The sequence below is a fragment of the Macrobrachium rosenbergii genome, chromosome 56, assembly GCF_040412425.1.
Source record: "Macrobrachium rosenbergii isolate ZJJX-2024 chromosome 56, ASM4041242v1, whole genome shotgun sequence".
In the NCBI taxonomy this organism is placed as follows: domain Eukaryota; kingdom Metazoa; phylum Arthropoda; class Malacostraca; order Decapoda; family Palaemonidae; genus Macrobrachium; species Macrobrachium rosenbergii.
The window spans coordinates 18324302-18344340 of NC_089796.1; the positions used below are offsets into that span (position 1 = coordinate 18324302).

The following is a 20039-nucleotide window of genomic DNA, read 5'->3' on the forward strand; positions in this document are numbered from 1 at the left end:
GAGAGGGGAGAGAGAGAGAGAGAGAGAGAGAGAGAGGTGTTCAACAGATCATGCAACAAAGTTACTCATGAATCTGAAGGTATACAGTATAGGAGTTGTAAGAGTAAGGGTATTCTAAGACGTTTTTCTAGAACTGGTTAACGAGGGAGAGAGAGAGAGAGAGAGAGAGAGAGAGAGAGAGAGAGAGAGAGGGAAAGGGGAGGATTCAACATATCATGAATCAAAGTTACTCATGAATCTGAAGGTATACAGAGGAAAGAGAGAGAGAGAGAGAGAGAGAGAGAGAGAGAGAGAGAGAGAGAGATATTCAACAGATCATGCAACAAAGTTACTCATGAATATGAAGGTATACAGAGAGAGAGAGAGAGAGAGGAGAGAGAGGAGAGAGAGAGAGAGAGAGAGAGAGAGAGAGAGAGAGAGAGATGTTCAACAGATCATGCAACAAGTTACTCCTTGAATCTGAAGGTATATAGGAGAGAGGAGAGAGAGAGTAAGGGCATTCTAAAGACGTTTTTTCCAGAACTAACAAGAACTGGTTAAGGAAGTATTCAACAAACATTTCTACCAACATACAGAACTGGCAGAGGGAGAAACTATTCAACAGTAACTAAATTCTTATGGAGAACAGAGAGAGAGAGAGAGAGAGAGAGAGAGAGAGGCATTCAACAGAAGCTAAAAAAGATCATACTTATACAAGGAGGAGAACAGAGAGAGAGAGAGAGAGAGAGAGAGAGAGAGAGAGAGAGAGAGAGAGAGACTGCAACGCATTCAACTGAAGTAATCCTTAAAGGTAGTGGTCACGCGTGTCCTGACTTCTTCAAAGGCGATTGCGCCACGGCTGACACAAGGCCATCTGAGATTTCAGTTACTGATATATTGCCAGATTTCAATATAAATGAGATACAATGAAATGAGCATTATAATAAGGCTTTGCACACAACCACACACACACACACACATATATATACATATACATATAACGTGTATGTGTGTGTAATAGGGTATTCACAACTCAGAGGCGGTGGTTCCTGAGGGTGTGAACCTTCCGGCTCTCAGCAAATCTTCTATGAGAAGTTACTAGCCCATGTCCCTCTTCGCCCAACTTACGACCGCAATAATTAACTAGCGACCAGGGACATAATTCATTGCTTAGATCAACAGAGGCAATGGAATTGGACGGAACGTGCCTAATATTTCTGGCTCAACCTGGCACTTTTCGCTGATGAAATTAGGACCTAACGACGTGACCACAACTACCTTTTCCGGACCATTTGTCAGCCAAGATTTAAGTGCCGTCTACAGCAAATATAAAAGTATGAATAACCTATATTTCACAACTACTACGATGCAGAAAACAAGCTTGATTATTTTACAAACTTTCGACGGCCACAGGCACATAACAAATAATAATTCTACCAACTTCTTCAGAACCTACTTATCATTACATCTCTCATAGAGCGACTGAAGCTGCCTTGTGTCGGCTACACCAACAAATGAGTGATAGTGCGTCTCTGAGCAGAGATCTTACTTTCCTTAAACCACTTGAAGGTGTGGAATAATTTTCCCTGTCTTTGACAGTGAAACTCCGAAAAATCTTACTCTCCATTACAAGAACCTAGGGAACGGTTTGCCTATGTTCAATGATGCTTACACGCTGATACATTTAATTTCGATGGAGGCTGTAACGCTCTGTATGAAGATCTTAGCTGTTCAGATACTGTATACTTACATCTAATTGTTAATATATTTATTATGGTTAATTTTTAAAATTTTAATCAGTCTTTAATATACGCAAATACTTCTGCAACACCAAAATAATTTTACTGCAATCTAAAATCATCCTAGACTAAAATCTAAATGACAAGAACCGCCAGTTTTTACAGAAAAAATTAATTAGCGGTTCAAATTTTCCGAACATCGATTGTCAAATTTCTGTTTAATGAATGATTACTAATTTAAAAGTGACTGACGGAAGATTATATGAATGAGCAAAAGATAAGCCATATCTGTAATGCTATGAAATTCATTATTTTTAAGCAGTCTGATGCTACTGGTAATTTTTTTTTTTCTTTTGAAAGGCTACCACGAGGATTTAAATGCTACCCAGTGAGTGAATACAATGCCCATTTAAGATTTACACAGTTAAGAGTGGATGCGATTAAATGAGGACTCAAAACTAAATAATGATAAATAAATACGGGGGTTTATAAACTACAAAATGATAAAAAGGCAACATGAAAAATATACGAATATTGACCTAAACAAGAACACGTGGATTAAAAGGGTAGAGAACATGGTAACAAATAAATAGCACAGCAACTCGTATGATGGAACCATTTTTTAAAACACACCAAAACCATGAACACTTAATTAAGACAAGTATCTAGTTAAAGCCATAAAAAAGTCGTATGACAAATAATAAGTGCAAATGGCAATGCACACAAAAAGTCAAGTGCATATCAATACAAATATCTGACAAAAGTAGATAAGAAGTCAAACAATAAAGTGATCTGAATATTCCATAATTTCTAAAAATGTCGAAAAATAATGATCTCATTTGTCTGCCTGATGAAAAAAAAAAAAGAGCAAAGTTGTAAGGACAAAAAAATAAGAAATTTATGAAAGGAAGGAAAATGTCTGACAATGAACCTCAAGGGAAACGAGAGACTCGGACAGATGATTGCAAATCAATGAAAATTAAATAAGTTCTGGAGCTTGTCAGCTGTGCATGTATCGCAAGACACAGATATGTAATGAAATGAAACGACTTCCGAAGGACTCACGAGTGGAACGCCACGCCCATGTCCAGAATTTCCTTTCTGGTCTCCAGCTGGCTGTTGAGATCCTTCCAGGCGAGACCCAGAGACTCGGCCATGGCCGCGTACACTTCGGCTCTGGGTCGTTGCGTTGAGATCAGCTGGTCGGCTTGGTTCAGGAGGTCTTCCACTGGGCTCTGCTTGCTCTGTTGGATTGGAAAATAAAGAGAAATTTGAAAGATTACTCACCTACTGGCCTTAATGGAAATGAGGTTGCACACAGGTAAACACACACACAACATATATACATACATACTTTATATATGTATACATATACATACATACATATATATATGTATATATATATGTATACGCACATATATTTATATATATATATATATATATATATATATATATATATATATATATATATATATATATATATATATATATATATATATATATATATATATATATAATAATAATTTTGATCAATCCTTGAAATGAAACAATAAAAATACAATTGTTCGTATCATATTAGGAACGGTGGCTGCCTACATCACTTCGCTTTGCGTCCTCTTTAAAAGCTACTATTTCTTCAATGCGAACTATTCTTACAAGAACGATAACCATTCTACAAGTGAATACGTACATACATGAAACACAGAAATGTGCACGTACAGTATGCATGTATTTATATAGACATTCACACAGACAAAACACACAAAATTACATTTTAACCTACAACAAATATGAAGAACCCTTAAACCTTAAAAACTGAAGCCATTGGTCAGATATAGACAAGATAAAAGCAAATGGGTTCGACCCTTTACTTCACGAAGAAAAATTCATTCTCGTCATTTACCCGCAAACCTCTTTAGTCTTCCTTCTTATTTATTACGTCCATTAACGCTTAATCGCGCGAATACACGATTGGAACCCAATACCAATTTCAGCTAACAGCAGTAAGGTCGAGATAAGGTGCCTAGTTTCTTTCGCAGTGTATGAATAAGCTCAGTAATTTATCACGACCATAATGGCTCGACTTGACTGATAAAAGGGCGGTTCTCTATCTTCGAAAACTAAAAATAAAAATAAATGTTCTCTTTTGACGTTCTTAAACAAATACATCGAAATAATAATGGCGGAGCTAGATAGAAGAAACATCAAAACAGCTGAAAATTGCAACGATAATGACATCTTCACGGGGGTGGGTTTTCACGATTCAGTAAAATATGATTATGTAAGGACGTGTTTCAAACTTTAAAGAAAAAGGATAATTTTTTACACTAATGATCTAGTCATTAGGTCCTGCATAGTTATCTGTTTATCTATGTAAGTAACTTAAATAAATCTGACGTGATGTGATAAGGCAATATAAAATATAATGGAAAAGTAAAACCGAGTACTAAAAAATAGTTTTCAGAATATATTTTTTTGAGAAAATTTTTTAACCGCCATAAGAGTTTTCCTTCATAAATGGCTAAGAATTACGACATTTCAACTGACTAAGAATTCCCTTTTCAGCTAATCAAAATCTGTCTGTTGAACAGACTTCTTCGACTGACAAATGAATTTGCCTCTGTAACTCCTAATTCACCACTTTCAGAAGACAGTAAGTAAAAAGCAAACAAAAGCAGTTCTTGAAACTGCACTTTCAGAAGACAGTAAGTAAAAAGCAAACAAAAGCATTCTTGAAACTGATTTCGATCAACGAAAAGTTGTCATCCAACATACTCCTTAATAAGCCATAAAATATCAACAGCAAAAAGCCCCAGAACATTCGAGAAAAAAGCACAACTAAATTTGCACCTCGTTCAGGAAAAAAAAAATTCCAGTCCATAAGAAGACGCGAAATATGAGAGAATCATGACAACTTCATTTAGCAGCTTAATCACGTAAAATTCTCCACCTTCATGAGAGATAAGGGTGCTTATTCCAAACAGGGGAAAAGCGTAGTGTATCAGATGAGAGAGAGAGAGAGAGAGAGAGAGAGAGAGAGGAGAGAGGTCACAACACTGAACTGCTCATCTGCGATCGTTAATCTAAATACCAGCCAAGTATGGATGCACCATCCTACCTGTTTGATAAATAAGCTCCATATTTGTTTCAAGAGGCATTTCTTAACCTAACGCCGCACAAACACGTTTCTTTAATCTTGAACATGACCAACCAAACGCTATCAGCATGGTAACATTCACCCACGGGATTGAAAATAATTGTTTCTAATCCAAAACGGAAAAAAAAGATATTCTATCTCACTGTTTTTAATGTATGAAAAAACTCATGTCTGGTGATCTCACCTTATTTCTTATCTATTCGTTTTGCTCATCTTGTTTTCTCTTTACTTATTTTCTAATCGTTGCCTTCCATTTATTCTGTTTTCTTATGTGAGCATTCTGTTCTGTAAAACCGTTTTTTCAAACTGGAGGCCTTTCAATATTGTTCAGTATGGATGGTGACACCTTTTGAATAATTAATAATAATAATAATAATAATAATAATAATAATAATAATAATAATAATAATAATAATAATAATAATAATAATAATAAAATAGGCAAAATCTAAAGTTACCACGAAATTAAAAAATGGAAAAAATCTTCCGTTTGGGGGATCCCAAAAGGCATTATCTCGGGCCTCATCTCCCGAACTGCGTATCCCACAACTGGTCTCTTGATTGGGCAAACAACCTAACGGAAAAACTGCATCAGTCATTACCTGCCTCGCCAATTAACAACTCGGCCATATAAGGATGTGGTCAGGGAAACTGCGGGATTAAGATCTATTTTACGAGAGAGAGAGAGAGATACGATGCACATGTCTAAAGAGATGCTTATATATTAACAACATTCTGAGATATGATCTATAATTCAATACAAACTTAGTCTCTAATGGTAGGAGAAACTGATGGAAAATATCTAATTACAGTCAGCGGCATCACTGAATTATTATTATTATTATTTTCATCATTAGTATTATTATTGCCTAGTTTAACCAGCAAAAAATAACTGATAAAGTATCTCATAAACTTGGATGTATGAGCTAAAAATATGGATTAATCAACAAAATTCCTCCTAAAAATGATTAAATAAAATAGCAACATTTCAGAAGATACGGATACAAAGGCTAAAAAATAAAGCTGCATACGAACTATGGCGCCAGGAAAAAACTTTTATTATTATTATTATTATTATTATTATTATTATTATTATTATTATTATTATTATTTTCCAAATTGCCCGTAGCTGGACACTTAGAATGGTGCAAGCCCAAGGGCTCCATTAGGTACAGCAGCCCAGTAAGGAAAATGAAATACAGAATGTATAAAATAAAAAAAATAGGAGAAATAACAACACCAAATAAAAATCTAGAAAGCATAGTATATTTCAGCTGAACATTTTTGAGTTGCGTTTCTAAATAGGGGGGTTTAGGCCCAAGAAGGAATAGTTAGTGGTTTAGGCGAGCCTCATGAAAATGAGAATGCTGGGCTGAAAAATATCATACTCAAATAAAAAAATTAGAGAGAGAGAGAGAGAGAGAGAGAGAGAGAGAGAGAGAGAGAGTAAAGGGCATGATAGATGATAAGACATTTTTTGGCAAATGTCAGCATTCTATCGCTTTGGGTACATTCTGAATGCTTCTTAAACAATATTAATGCAAAAATTTATTCGAAAAAAGTTGATCGTCTAGGAACCCTCGTCAAAAGGTAAATCTTACGCAGTCAAAAATTTCACGTTGAAAAGTATTAAAAAAACCACTAAATGCAGAAAAAGTTAAAAAGCTGCAAAAGCCATAGAGATGCTTTGTAAGTGACACAGAATTAACTAGACAAGCCTTGCAAACAGTTATAGTAAGAATGTTTAAGATCTTTTCACAAAAGTAGCAGAGACAGGCATCCACGACCCATTCTAAATCGACAGTAGGAATTCGCATGATAGTTACTATAATTAGAACAATATTGTTGACGTTAGTTATAATAAGAAGTGAGAAACAGAAAAAGGAAGAGATTACTGCTAGAAATTTTTGGGTGATAATAAAGACTACAGCTACTAATATCACAACTACTGTGGCTCCAACAAGCATTGCTGCTCAATGTCACGCTTCCTCTCTAACACAACCGTCTTTATGCCTCTGTCTCCAGAGGATTTGATCGTGGGCACTTTCTTCCCATTTACACATCTAGCATTAATATACATCACACGTCGCAGAGTCGGGGTAGAGCAAAACGAGGCTTCCAACTGTTTTATTCCCTCTTTTTGGATTATAAGGACGCCAGACACCGTGTGTAGCATTACGGTAATGAGTAGGAATGCGCGATGCGGGACGCTAAGGCCTCAGTACAACAAATTTGGAAGGAATTCCTAAAGGACATTAACCTACTCCTGCTAATCTAGTAGGAATGCTTTGAGGCTTCAAGGTAAATGTTAAGAATTTAAATCTCTAAGTAGTGAGTTTAGAAACGATATATAAGTTGTTGGTGCAATAGAACAATTATGCGTGAAATAAAGGGGAAAACCTACAAAAGGAAATATTCAAGAATATTAATAGAAATACAGTTTTGTGAAGGATGTTACGAGGTCAAGCAAAGAATCAAGAGGCACACCGAGGTAACTTATAGAAATAAGTTTCATCCACCTCCTAATTTATGGTAAAAATTAAAATCCCATTGTAAATCATTGCAAATTAATGTAATTCATATTGAAAGTTGTGGTGAATTGACTTAATTTACATCGTAAATCATAAACTAACATAATCCATATCGTAAATCACGAAAACATAACATAATTCATATCGCATATTATACGAAATCAATGAAATTAACGTATATCAATTTAAACCACATAATTTACTATGAAAACAATATAATCCATACAAAAATTTGCAATAAATTAATATACTTCATGTCGTATATTATGGGAAAAACTATGAGCTTCGTCAACCAGCAAACAAGCGGAACAAAATACAAACAAATAGATAAAAAGCCCCGACAAAGAATTTCGAGCCGGACATAATGAGAAGGGCCTTGGACGGACCCATCCGTTCCAGAGGCGATGCTCTTTCAATTCCCTGCAACCTGAGGAGGGTTCATCGACAGGCAAGAATAGCATGACTCTGGAGACTTGAGAATACTCAAAGAATAGGTTCACCTGAGCGGAAAAGATCGAAATCGGAAAAAAATGCAGGTATTTAGGGTACATTGAAAGGCACATTCGAGAAAACCAAAAGAGAGTTTTATTCAAGAAAATATATTTGGATATTCAAAACGAGATATTCACAAACATTAAGCTACATATGTTATTTAATATCCAATTCATCCTATATCAGAAATGATACTGAGGTAGAGCGAATTGGATATTAAACATCAGTGGCTTAATGATGTCCTAATGTTTGTGAATATAAGAATATCACGGTGAAGTGATAAAAATTAATAAATAGCTACGTGTTCCAAACATACCAATCGGCTGTCATGGTGGGGGTGGGTTGAAGCCAAGTACAAACACCACCATTCGACGGGCACGTATGTGCAGCAGAGTCGGTATCAACTTATTTACTTTTCTTGAAAGCCGAATGGTATAAGCGTTCGTAAATGAAGTCGAAGGTTGTTGCTATCGGTGATCGAATCAACAAGGTGACGAACCACTTATCAATTATAATTCCCATTCGGTATTATTTCTAAGGTGGAGGGAAGTGAATAGTTAGTTAGTTATAAATGATTTGTTTAACCAGACCTCTGAACTCTTTTAGGGTTCTTCTCGGGCTGGGAGGAATTGAATAGTGAAACAAGATGTATTCGCATGAGTGAAAGATACAAAATATGGAATGAGGAAAAAAGTTAAGTATACCTTAGTTTTACCAGACCACTGAGCTGATTAACAGCTCTCCTAGGGCTGGCCTGAAGGATTAGACTTATTCAACGTGGCTAAGGACCAATTGGTTGCTTAGCAACGGGACCTACAGCTTATTGTGGAATCCGAACCCGTTACAGCGAGAAATGAATTTCTATCACCAGAAATAAATTCCTCTAACTCTTCATTAGCCGGCCGGAGAGTCGAACTCGGGCCTATCGAGTGCAAGGCCACAACTCTACCGACTCGCCCAAGGAAGAGCTTATATGGAATGAGGAAATGATTAAATTCGAACGATGCATGACAATTTGTTGTGGTGTTGCCAGAGAGAAAAACATAATGTAGATCCAACACGGTACTTTTTATATTTACAAATATTGAGCAACAAATATCGTTTAATACTGAATTCACTATAGCATGGAAATAACTGACACCCAAGGGGAAGTATAACTGGCAAGGATCAGCTGGGCGATTCAAGTTACTATCTACCGTTGTTTGTACACCAGGCCATGATTCGAACCTTAGTGGGCGAAGAAGCACTCATCAGTTATACTTACCTTTAGGTGTTAATTTATTCCCAAAGGTAAGTGAATTCCGATACTAAAAGAAATTTATTATTAATATTTGTGAACAAGTGACATGGATTCAAACAGTTATATATATATATATATATATATATATATATATATATATATATATATATATATATATATATATATATATATATATATATATATATATATATACATATACTGTGTATATATATACACAGTATATATTTCTGAAAATAGTTTACGTCAACTAGATTTTGATATGAAACCAGCTGGCTCCCTCCGCTCACTGGTCCCATCCCTAAAACTAAAATTAGAACAGAGCCGGAGAGATGGGAAGTGCATTTCATGAAGTTGTTACAGCTGGGGGTCAACGCTCCCCTCGGATGCATTCATAGCGGCACGAGTTTGGTCGCAGTAACGTTTTACTGAGAGCCACTTTTTCTAGGTGAAGTTGGATGTACCCTAATGAACCTCTGTGACTATGACGCACGGCCAAATGCTTGTATTATAAATTCTTGCAGCTCTCAATTTTTACCATTTGTCCCAAAAGAAGATGGGTTTAAACTAGTAAAGGTATGCAGTACAACTGTAGCCAACTGTATCTTAGCATAGGGAAAGGGAATGCAGGCCTACATAGGTAAACTAAACTTTGGATTATTTTGTATTACCGTTATTGCCTAAACGAAGCCGATTTTTGAGATTCTTGGGTAGTTATTTTCCATATCATTAAGTAAATAAATTCTCTAAAGTATATTCAAATCTTAAACAATTTCTGCAGAGCTTGTTATTATGCACGCACGATATATGTGCAAAATGAAACTCTCTCTCTCTCTCTCTCCTCTCTCTCTCTCTCTCTCTCTCTCTCTTATATATATATATATATATATATATATATATATATATATATATATATATATATATATATGTATATATATACATTATGTATGTATGTGTATATATAAAACCATGCACCTTTCCCCTTATGGGTGTGATAATAGAAGGTTTCATTTTAGAGTTATCATCAAGCTTTCTGGGATGAAGTTGCAAGCCTCATTACTCTAGTTAATCAATGGTTGTGACATAAAAGTCGTCTAACTACAGGTACTATTGGCTATTTGAGGGAATGGAGCACAGTGTGTGTGTGTATATATATATATATATATATATATATATATATATATATATATATATATATATATATATATATATATATATATATATAATGTATATATATAGATATATATATATACAAATAGATAGATAGATAGATATTTATACATATACATATATTATATACATATATATTTAATATATATATATATAATTTACATATATGTATATACATATAATTCCGTAAATTTTCACATAGTGTACAAAGTAAGGAAACCTACCCAAATTAAAATTAATAATTTTAATACATAAATATTCTGTACACTGTAGGTGTTAAAATAACCTGAATCTTTTGTAAATTAACAAATTTTGAGAAAACCTTTCACAGAGAAAATTATATTTTAAAAATATAATTATAAACGAACACAGGTTCCACATACGACAAGTGGGCGGAATCAGCCTCTTGGCACCAAACGCCCACACCACCCCAAATTAAAGCGCCACTTGCAACAACCCACCTCTCTCCATCATACGCCACTCCCCTCCACACGTCCCCCCCTCCTCCCCCAAAACCAGGCCACTCTCCATCACACACCAAAGACGAGGATATACAAAAAGGTCCATCATGGCAGCCTCAGCCCAAAAATAAATTCTAAGCATAGTTGTCGCATCTCTGCTCAGGGCCTGTGTAGGGCCTCTTAAATGCAAGGGGAAGCAAAATGTTTACACGATGTCAGTTAAGTGGACGCGATGGAGGACACACACGTCGACTCTGCTTTAAAAGGAAGCGGGGTCATACTGGTGGGGTTTGTGGTGCTGCTACTTCATCCCAGGGTGCTGGTATTAAGTGCTTGGCTCAATTACACATTAAGAGGGTTGTATACAGACATGAGAGAGTACAATATTTCTCTATTTTTGTTCAGTATCTTATTGAAATTCTTAAAGAAAAAAATCGTTCACAAAGTTCTTAATGATTTTTATATGACTTAATCAGGAATTCCTTTCCACTGAAATTCTTGAACATTTATTTTAAAACTAAGAAGAATAAGAAAAACCGATATATTCATTAACCTATACGCCCTTTACCGCATAAAGACTTGAATAGCCAAAATACCTTCATATAACGACAAATATTCCTGAACATCAATCTTGAGTCCGTATGGAGAAGAAATTAATTTGGCCAATTAGCAATGCAAACGAAGCACACCATAAAACCAGTTGCTTCCATTTGTGATATCTAAGGAAACTACGAAAAAGAGAAAGAAAAAAATATTCGCTGCCTCCCTCAATAGTTCGCGAATTATTACCTCCGACAATATTACTGTTGCTTCGATTTGTTTGTTCGCCTGTCGGTTCGTTAGCAACACTGCGGATATTTACGAAAAATTTGACGAGGTGGGCCTTGTGACTAGTAGCGTGTACTCAGAATTTGGGAGTTATCTGAATCTGGATAAAGGACCTCTGAGGGGGTGGGGTTGACTGCTCAGCCTTGAGGAAGACTTGCAATCGACGAACGCCCTTGTTTAATTAATATACATATTTCGAATAAACTGTTTGGCATCACAGCAAATATTCTTGAACACATTTTTTGGGGGAAACAAATGTCCTTCTCATATAAGCCCAGATGAGCACGCTACCATACGGAACAAAAATCGAAGCAAAACTTAAATAAATGTACAATTATTCCTTCACACTTATAACCTATCAAGTATATTATGCTACTCTGCTTTTTCTTGTTGAGGAGTCTGACACACCCAAACTTGGAGTTAATTACCCGTAGAATATATATATATATATATATATATATATATATATATATATATATACTGTATATATATATACATATAATATATATACAGTATATAGAGTATGTGTTTATTTATGTATGTGTATATATATATGTATGTATATATATATATATTATGTTATATATAGATATATATATATATATATATATATATATATATATATGTAGATTCACTTACGTTTAGGGACATGATTACATGGAACATGATGCCCACATGTAAAACTTATAAGCAAATCAAAGACAAGCTGAGTATAATACAGACTATACAAATATATTATCGTCCATCTCTGGGCCAGTCTCTCTCACCAATGGCCTTGTATGCGTATGCAAAAAGAAGGTAACTTGGTCCCTGCTAATGTCATCTGAGACAAGGCTTGCCGTCTCGACTCTCTTATATTACCGTCATTTCTGCCGGTACGGTACACAATAAAAATCAAGAATACGTGAGTGATAAAAAGAAGAAAAGCGATAAAGTGGGGAGTATTTGGTTGTGTAAAGGTAACCTAATAAGATAATAGGGAATTTCTCTCTCTCTCTCTCTCTCTCTCTCTCTCTCTCTCTCTCTCTCTCCTGATGGAGTATGGCATGATAATTTTAAATCTATAACAGCAGCTAGCTTATCAATCTTCGAAAAATTCAAAATGTTTTTAAAAAAAGGGCTTACAGAAAGTTTTTCTGAAAACCCGCAAAACAAAAACAAAAATCACAAGGCAAGTAACCAAACGAAGAACCAAAGCAATTCAGAATACTTTAAAAGCTAAGGACAAATCTCCTCAAATAAAGTACTAGATTCAATGAAAATTGCACGGCAGCAGCAGCAGCAACAGGAGTAGTAGTAATTCAAGATGCAAATTGGAGATTAGGAAAGATCTAATTCTTTCATCCTGTAAAGTGAACCAATGCCTTAAAAGGCTTCCTTCGCCATCAGCACGCAGAGAGAGAGAGAGAGAGAGAGAGAGAGAGAGAGAGAGAGAGAGAGAGAGAGAGAGAGAGAGATTAGATTTTCTTAGATCGCGCACTTATAGTACACTTAATGCTGCATGAGTCCCTTTGACGATTAAAAAAGAAGTGACATTACTATTAGGACTTTGCAGCCATCTACTGACGTACCAAATGAATGTATGACATTCTCTCTCTCTCTCTCTCTCTCTCTCTCTCTCACCTTGATTCAGGATCCCCATATCGAATGTTCATGGCAACCTTTAATTAAAGGATCTGGTGACACTAACGACTCAAGAGCTAATCCCAAGGAATGTCTTCTGTCTAACTTCAGATGCCGTGATATCAGCCATCCACATATATCAATCAAAATTAATGATGAATAGCTCAACAAAGCCATTCAAACACGTCGTGTTAATTCAAGAAATTATATCGTCCTAAGACGAAAAAAAAGTACAGAAAAATAAAGCTTGGCGTGGACTGTTTGTTCATGACAAAAACATTCGTAATCTATCAGCTGCCAACGAAATCGAATAAGAATAGGTTTCTGATAAAACAGCTATACACTTAGTTATACTTTAGTGATCTCGTTCGTTTCTTGTTTCCCTTTTCCTTGGATCATATAATCTTCCATCCTTCAGGAGACGAGCTGTCGCTTCTTTCGGGTTACAGCCACACTTCTAGGCCCCCTAAGATAGAATATACAGATGACATGGACTTTTGTGCCTTTGAAAACTATAGAACTGTGTGAAGTCCGGTCTAAAACCGTTAAGATGATAAAGTTTCTTCAAAAATCAACAGCCCTGAGTACCAAAGGCTGCAAATTTACCCAAAGACCAAAGTTCCTAGAAACAATTATCCCAACAGTTTTTCCCAAGTATACAGTTTGCTCGGCTGACAAGATGAAAGTTCATCAAACTGAAAATAAAAAATAAAAAACATACCAGTCAGAACAGTATGCTAGTCTTAATATTTTGTTGACAATCAACTAGATTCTGACCCTGGCACAGGTACGTGCTCTCCTCAATTTCTGGAGACCATGCATATGCTAATTATCCATAATAGAGCATAAATTCTAGGTGGCGGATCTTGATTTCCGGGTGCAGGAGAATAATGTGTAATTTTTTCCTCGCCTCTGCTTCCTGAATTATTTAAACTGCCTCCTTTGAAAAGGCGGATTTAGAATCAGTTACGAATAGAAGTATAAAAACACACCTTTCTTGCGGTCGCCATGTATTTGCAGGCCCGTCTCGTTTGCTTCTTTTTAATAAAGTGACATTAGATCAATGACCAGTGAGTTCTGGCCTAAGTAGATATACAAGATCATCACCAAAAAAACTGCCTTCCTCCCTCCCATCCCACCCAACATCCCCCAAAAATCAAGTATGACGGCTTGGTTTTCCAAGCTTTCTGTAGACCTGAGTTTACGTAGATCATCTGCTGCCTGAAAAACATCACCATCTACATGACGCTGAAACACAATATACTTCATAAGGCTCCCAAAAAATCTGAATTTCTTCGGTAGGTCGGTTCTTGACCTTAAATGAATGGCGTTCTGGCAAGCTAATGGCTTTCGTTAGGCCATCATTCGGCTCTAGTTTTGATGGCGTTTGGTGTGTTAAGTCTTCGCCTTCTCACTTAACTTTAAAAACTTTTATTTGATTCTCCATTCCCCAGCTATTTCACAGAAACGACGGCCTGAGAATCTGACTAATTCAGAAGGCTCTCCTACCTCACTGTGACCCAAAATCTGTCATGACAGAATCGCAAAAGTTCTGCTTTTGTTTCACTGACAAGTACGCATTTTTACATGGCAGAGTTAACCGTACGCTTTACCCTTGTCTTTTGTCAAGGATTCGGAACAGAGTAATGTATTAATTCCCACTACTAAGTTTTGCCAGCGAAATGACCGGAATGGGCAGGACAGGAACTGAATAAGATTAGGCTCAGACCCAAAAAACACGGAAGCTCCTGGGTAAGCCGTTTCTCAAGTTGTTGAGCTGAAATAACTCGTAAGTAGATCAGAAGTAAGCGATAGGCAATAACAAATAGGGCCCGACCTCTCATAAAAAAATAGAAAAGGAAAAAACTGACGGAAAAACCGAAGAGCTGTAAACATAAATAAGAAATGAATCTGGCATAAAGAATAAAAGAGTAAAAAGAAGGAAATGAAATAGAGGAAAGCTTTCTTGAAAACGGGACACGGCCCACCTCAGATTTAACCCAGCAGCGCCTACCAAGCTCTTCCTCTCGACGACGAGATAAAAGAGATGCACGAGAAAGTCGATGCTCTTGTGGATGCTGTGGCCAAACTTTTAAAGCCCATTAAGATTAGATTAGGCTGTTATCGTGTCAGCTCTTGTTTGGTGGCGAGATGGCCTACTCTACAACGGAGAGACAGACAGGCAGACAGACAGAGAGACAGAGACACAGTAAGAGACAGAGACAGAGAGAGAGAGAGAGAGAGAGAGAGAGAGAGAGAGAGAGATTTATCAAGTGAGGATATTTTGTCAAAAAGGAAGTGACATTTCAAACTATGATAAATCAAGAAATATATCAATAACTAAGCCAAGAACAGAAAAAGTTACAAAGGGCAATTACTGACAGTTAATTTTTTTTTTTTTTTGCAAACATCCGTTAAAACTTGATATTTGGCTTCTCACCTTTCAGAGTAATGATACCAACAAATGATACCAACAAACTTTGTCAATGAGAATTTGTTAATGTGTTAAGAGTTTTCACGATTCGATTAACATTATCAAAACACAGCCATATCTCAGTAGGGATGCGAGCAAAGGCACTGAGAAACGAGCAATGCATCATCACAAAAAAGTTGGTGAATTCAATCTGATGCGGCAAAAGTGAGTTTGGATGCTATAAAACAAGCGGACAAGAAAGATTGCATATAATGATAAATGAGTAAAACCTTTTAAGGCAGATGCCTCTTGTTAGTGAATGCAAACACGAAGCCAAGAGGCTGATATCTTTACTTTCTACTTCGTCTACTTCTTTTGCAGGAATGGTACTTATGCTAATGAGTCAAGACAGGTAAAGACATAAAATGAGGTGAAATAAGGGATGGGAGAGCGGATGCAGAGGAGCAAGTATATTTAGTCCCTTAAAAATAGGATTACAGTAAATTTAGCCTCTCGTGGAATACAAAAACATGAGTGATATGTAACGCCACTTGCACCAAGAAGGGTTAGTTAGCCTAGGTAGGTTTTTCTGCAACTAGAATTTTTTCGACTGAAACTAATGAGATAGTTCCATTTACATCAGAAAAGATCCAACCAAAATTACCTAAAACGTCATATCCCATGCAAACGAGAGAGAGAGAGAGAGAGAGAGAGAGAGAGAGAGAGAGAGAGAGAGATTTATATCAGGAAAGATCCAACCAAAAATCCCTAAAACGTCACATCCCATACAAACGAGAGAGAGAGAGAGAGAGAGAGAGAGAGAGAGAGAGAGAGAGAGAGAGAGAGAGAGAGAGAGAGAGAGAGAGATTTCTATTTAAATCAGAAAAGATCCAACTAAAATTACCTAAAACGTCATATCCCATACAAAATAGATAGTTCACATATTCAAAAAATTCAAACCTAATCTTTGGAAGGACCTAGTAACATGTAATTTACTCAAGAACACACAAAAAAAAACAAAGACCAACAATAAAACCACCATGGGGCATCACGCTATCACTGCCCACCCGCGGATTGATTCAAATCGCGTCTTGGCGTTGCAACAACCAAGTCATTCAACTCTACCGTAGAGAGACTAACAAAGCAGAACTAAACGGGTCCCATCAAGCAAGTAAAATGGGTCATTTATCAAAGGAGGTCGTAAAATTATCGTCGGCTTACTCAGGTCGTAAAGTACAGTCATTTACTACTAGTCGTCCCCGTAAAAAAGTGCTACTTAAACAGAAATCTACAACGGAGAACAGCGATCTCTCCTACTGGCCAGATTCTATCATGGTTTTGTTCTGTTAGTCTCTTACTCCATAAACATCGTATCGAGGAAACATTTTTAGAGGAGAATTTGATTAAGGACTAATTTAAGCAGAACAAATATAATACAACAAAACAGAACATATAAATGCAAAATCTACAAGAACATCGATATTTTTAGCCGATTACATCAAGATTTTGCTGTTGTCTAGTACACCACAAAAATTTACTGTAGAACCTTTTCGGAATTCGTCGAGAAATACATGGTGTTTGAGATTGTTCATAATAAATTACCTACAAAAAACGGAAAAAATATATAAATAAGATCAACGCGGAAATGAAGTGATATCTTCTTAGCAGGCTATTGTATCTAGGTTTGTTGTGTCTTCTTGTACGCCACAAAAATTGTACTGTAGCAATTTTCGGAATTTGGGAAGAAATACCTGTGACTTGAGAACTTATAGCGTAATAAATTCATTATAAGAAATGAAAACATTTAAGTGACAAAGATATCTCCTTAGCAGATTTTATCAAGATTTCGTTACTGTCTTACACGCCACAAAAATCGTACTGTAGAAAACATAACCTTAATGCCTGGAGAGACACACAAGATTTAAGATTACAAACAAAATACGAAAAAATATACAACCTCAAGAAAAGAGAACTGGTGTACTCCCCATAAAATGCACTTTAGGGACATCTTTAAAATTCGTTAATTAATAGCATGTGATCTGAGGTCTCTTACAGGAGTGAAATAAAAAAAAAAAAAGATAACGATAAATATCGCTTTGAAGAGACAGTAGGATTATCAACTTATTATTTTCTGGTTGCCCCGTCCTCTAGAAAAAAAACTGCACTACACTGCATAATTATTTTGCGGAATTCATGAAGAAAAACATGTAATCTGAGATAAATTAGAGTAGAACAAGTGGATTATGATAATAAATTAAATATAATCAATAAACAGCATCTACAAAGGAGACCTAGGATACATGTCTCCTTGGCAGATTCCAATAAGTTTTGTTGTCGTGTTCCGTGATATGTGAAAACCGCACCGTAGAAATATGCTCCAGATTCAGGGGAAAAATCCCCTGGTTCAAGACCACTTGTAGTAGAATAAATAAATAAATTAATTAAATAGATAAATCATACAGAGACGGGTGTCAATTTATCCTTGGTAAAATCTGTCAAAGTTCTGGTTCCTGCATTCTTCAAACATTAGAACGACAGCCATTTCCTGAGTTCATGGAGAACAACTTAAAAACAAGTCGTGGCAACATTTTTCCCATGATCACAAATAATGGCGAGACAGAATAATGAATCATCTGCAGCAATATATACTGTCTATATTTACTAGTTTACTGAGTGGGTGTGAATACATATTTCACAAGCTTCTAATGTAGTATTTTATTTTCACCTTGGCAAAAGTTCAGTGTTTCCTTTGTTGATAGTAATCAAGATAACTGTCGATAGAATAAATATTAAACAATGTCAATTTTCTTGCACATACAAATTTACAAATATAAACGATTCCTGGGTCACCAATTGTACCTCAGGACAAAAGATAAATTATACAGTTATGAAAGCTTCCAAAGAATTATTTTATTGAAGGGCTATACCATATTTTAAAGGTATTGCCAAGGTTAATGTATGTTAAATATCTTAATAAAAATTATTCCGTATCCTAATTTCATCCTGTACCGTGAAGTACAAAAAAAAATCAGGGAACACTAAATCTTATTTTGAAAACATATATCAAAATTTATATATGAATCTGATCAACAAAGTCTAAATTATTTTATAAAATCAAAATTAACACAAAGAATTGCATTGAAATCGAGTAAAAAAAGCAAGTAAAACTCATAACACGCAATCCAAATTAACACATTCTAAAGTATTGCATAAGAATCGACTGAACTAGGAAAAAATCATCGTACAATGCCCAAATGAACACCTGCGTCAGAGATGGGATAAAATGAAGAATAAAATCTAAGTCACGGAAGAGCCAAGGGAAGATACTGGCTTCAGTCCAATGAGAGAGACAGAGAGAAAGAGAGAGAATCTCCTCAATCCAACAGATTATGAACCCTAAGCAGAGAAGCGACAGAGTGCCAGGCTTATAATCAACAATGACACGATAGCCTCGCCCTCTTGGGCATTTATACCAGGATTCCGCTGGGCTTAATTTAATGAATGAGGTTGTGTAAGATGACTGTCTGTGATTAAATTATCAAGCAGTTTCCCTTTCAATTTTCATGAGGTAAACTTAACAGGGGATATTCGGCAATTATTCACTATCTGTTTTTTTTTTTTTTTTATCTTCTGTAAGCTCTCTCATATGGTGTGATAATAATTATAGATATCTCTCTCTCTCTCTCTCTCTCTCTCTCTCTCTCTCTCTCTCTCTCTCTCTGTGTGTGTGTGTGTGTGTGTGTGTAATATTTAATGTTTTGAGATCCACTCTTAAATTTGTATATATGGAGGAATATTTTCTAAAATCCCTGATTTTGCAATTTTTGACGCTGATAACTATTCTCCAATAAAGGAATGATGACAAAACTTAAAATCCTCTTTTGTATGTGAAAAACGGAGACGGAAATCGATGTTATGATTTCAAATGACATAAGGCTCCAGAAAATGCTGCCTTCAATGTTTACTGCAAATACTTCTGGGGCGTAGTTGTCAGCCCCACGGATATTCAAGGAGCTTATGCCGATGGCATATGAAATTCACTGGTGGTCAATCATCCCAGTTATGAACAGACCCAGTGTTACATAACTTCGTGATCGGATGACCAGGGTTACAGAAAATGTGTAATTGCCGTCCGTGCGTTATTATTATTATTATTATTATTATTATTATTATTATTATTATTATTATTATTATTATTATTATTATTAACTATTGAAGCACATTTCCCTTTGGAACGAGCTCAAAGGCCATTGACTCAAATGTAAAAAAAAAATTCATCTATCCCCAAACTACCACGGACACTGACGCTGAAAATGCATATAAATAAGGAGAGAATAGCAAAAGCCGAAAAAGAGTAAGAATACCAATTATTCTGATTCCTTGCATTT

At 35.8% G+C, this 20039-nt stretch overlaps 1 protein-coding gene across 15 annotated transcripts in view; it reads right to left on the reverse strand.

The window, feature by feature from the left end:
• The window catches only part of LOC136836607 (titin), a 356015-nt gene that overhangs the window by 105870 nt on the left and 230106 nt on the right, over positions 1-20039 (reverse strand). For all 15 annotated transcript variants that reach the window (XM_067101069.1, XM_067101067.1, XM_067101061.1 and 12 more), the window contains one exon: positions 2784-2962. In XM_067101069.1, coding sequence (XP_066957170.1) covers positions 2784-2962 — 179 coding nt within the window. The remainder of the gene's footprint in view (positions 1-2783; positions 2963-20039) is intronic.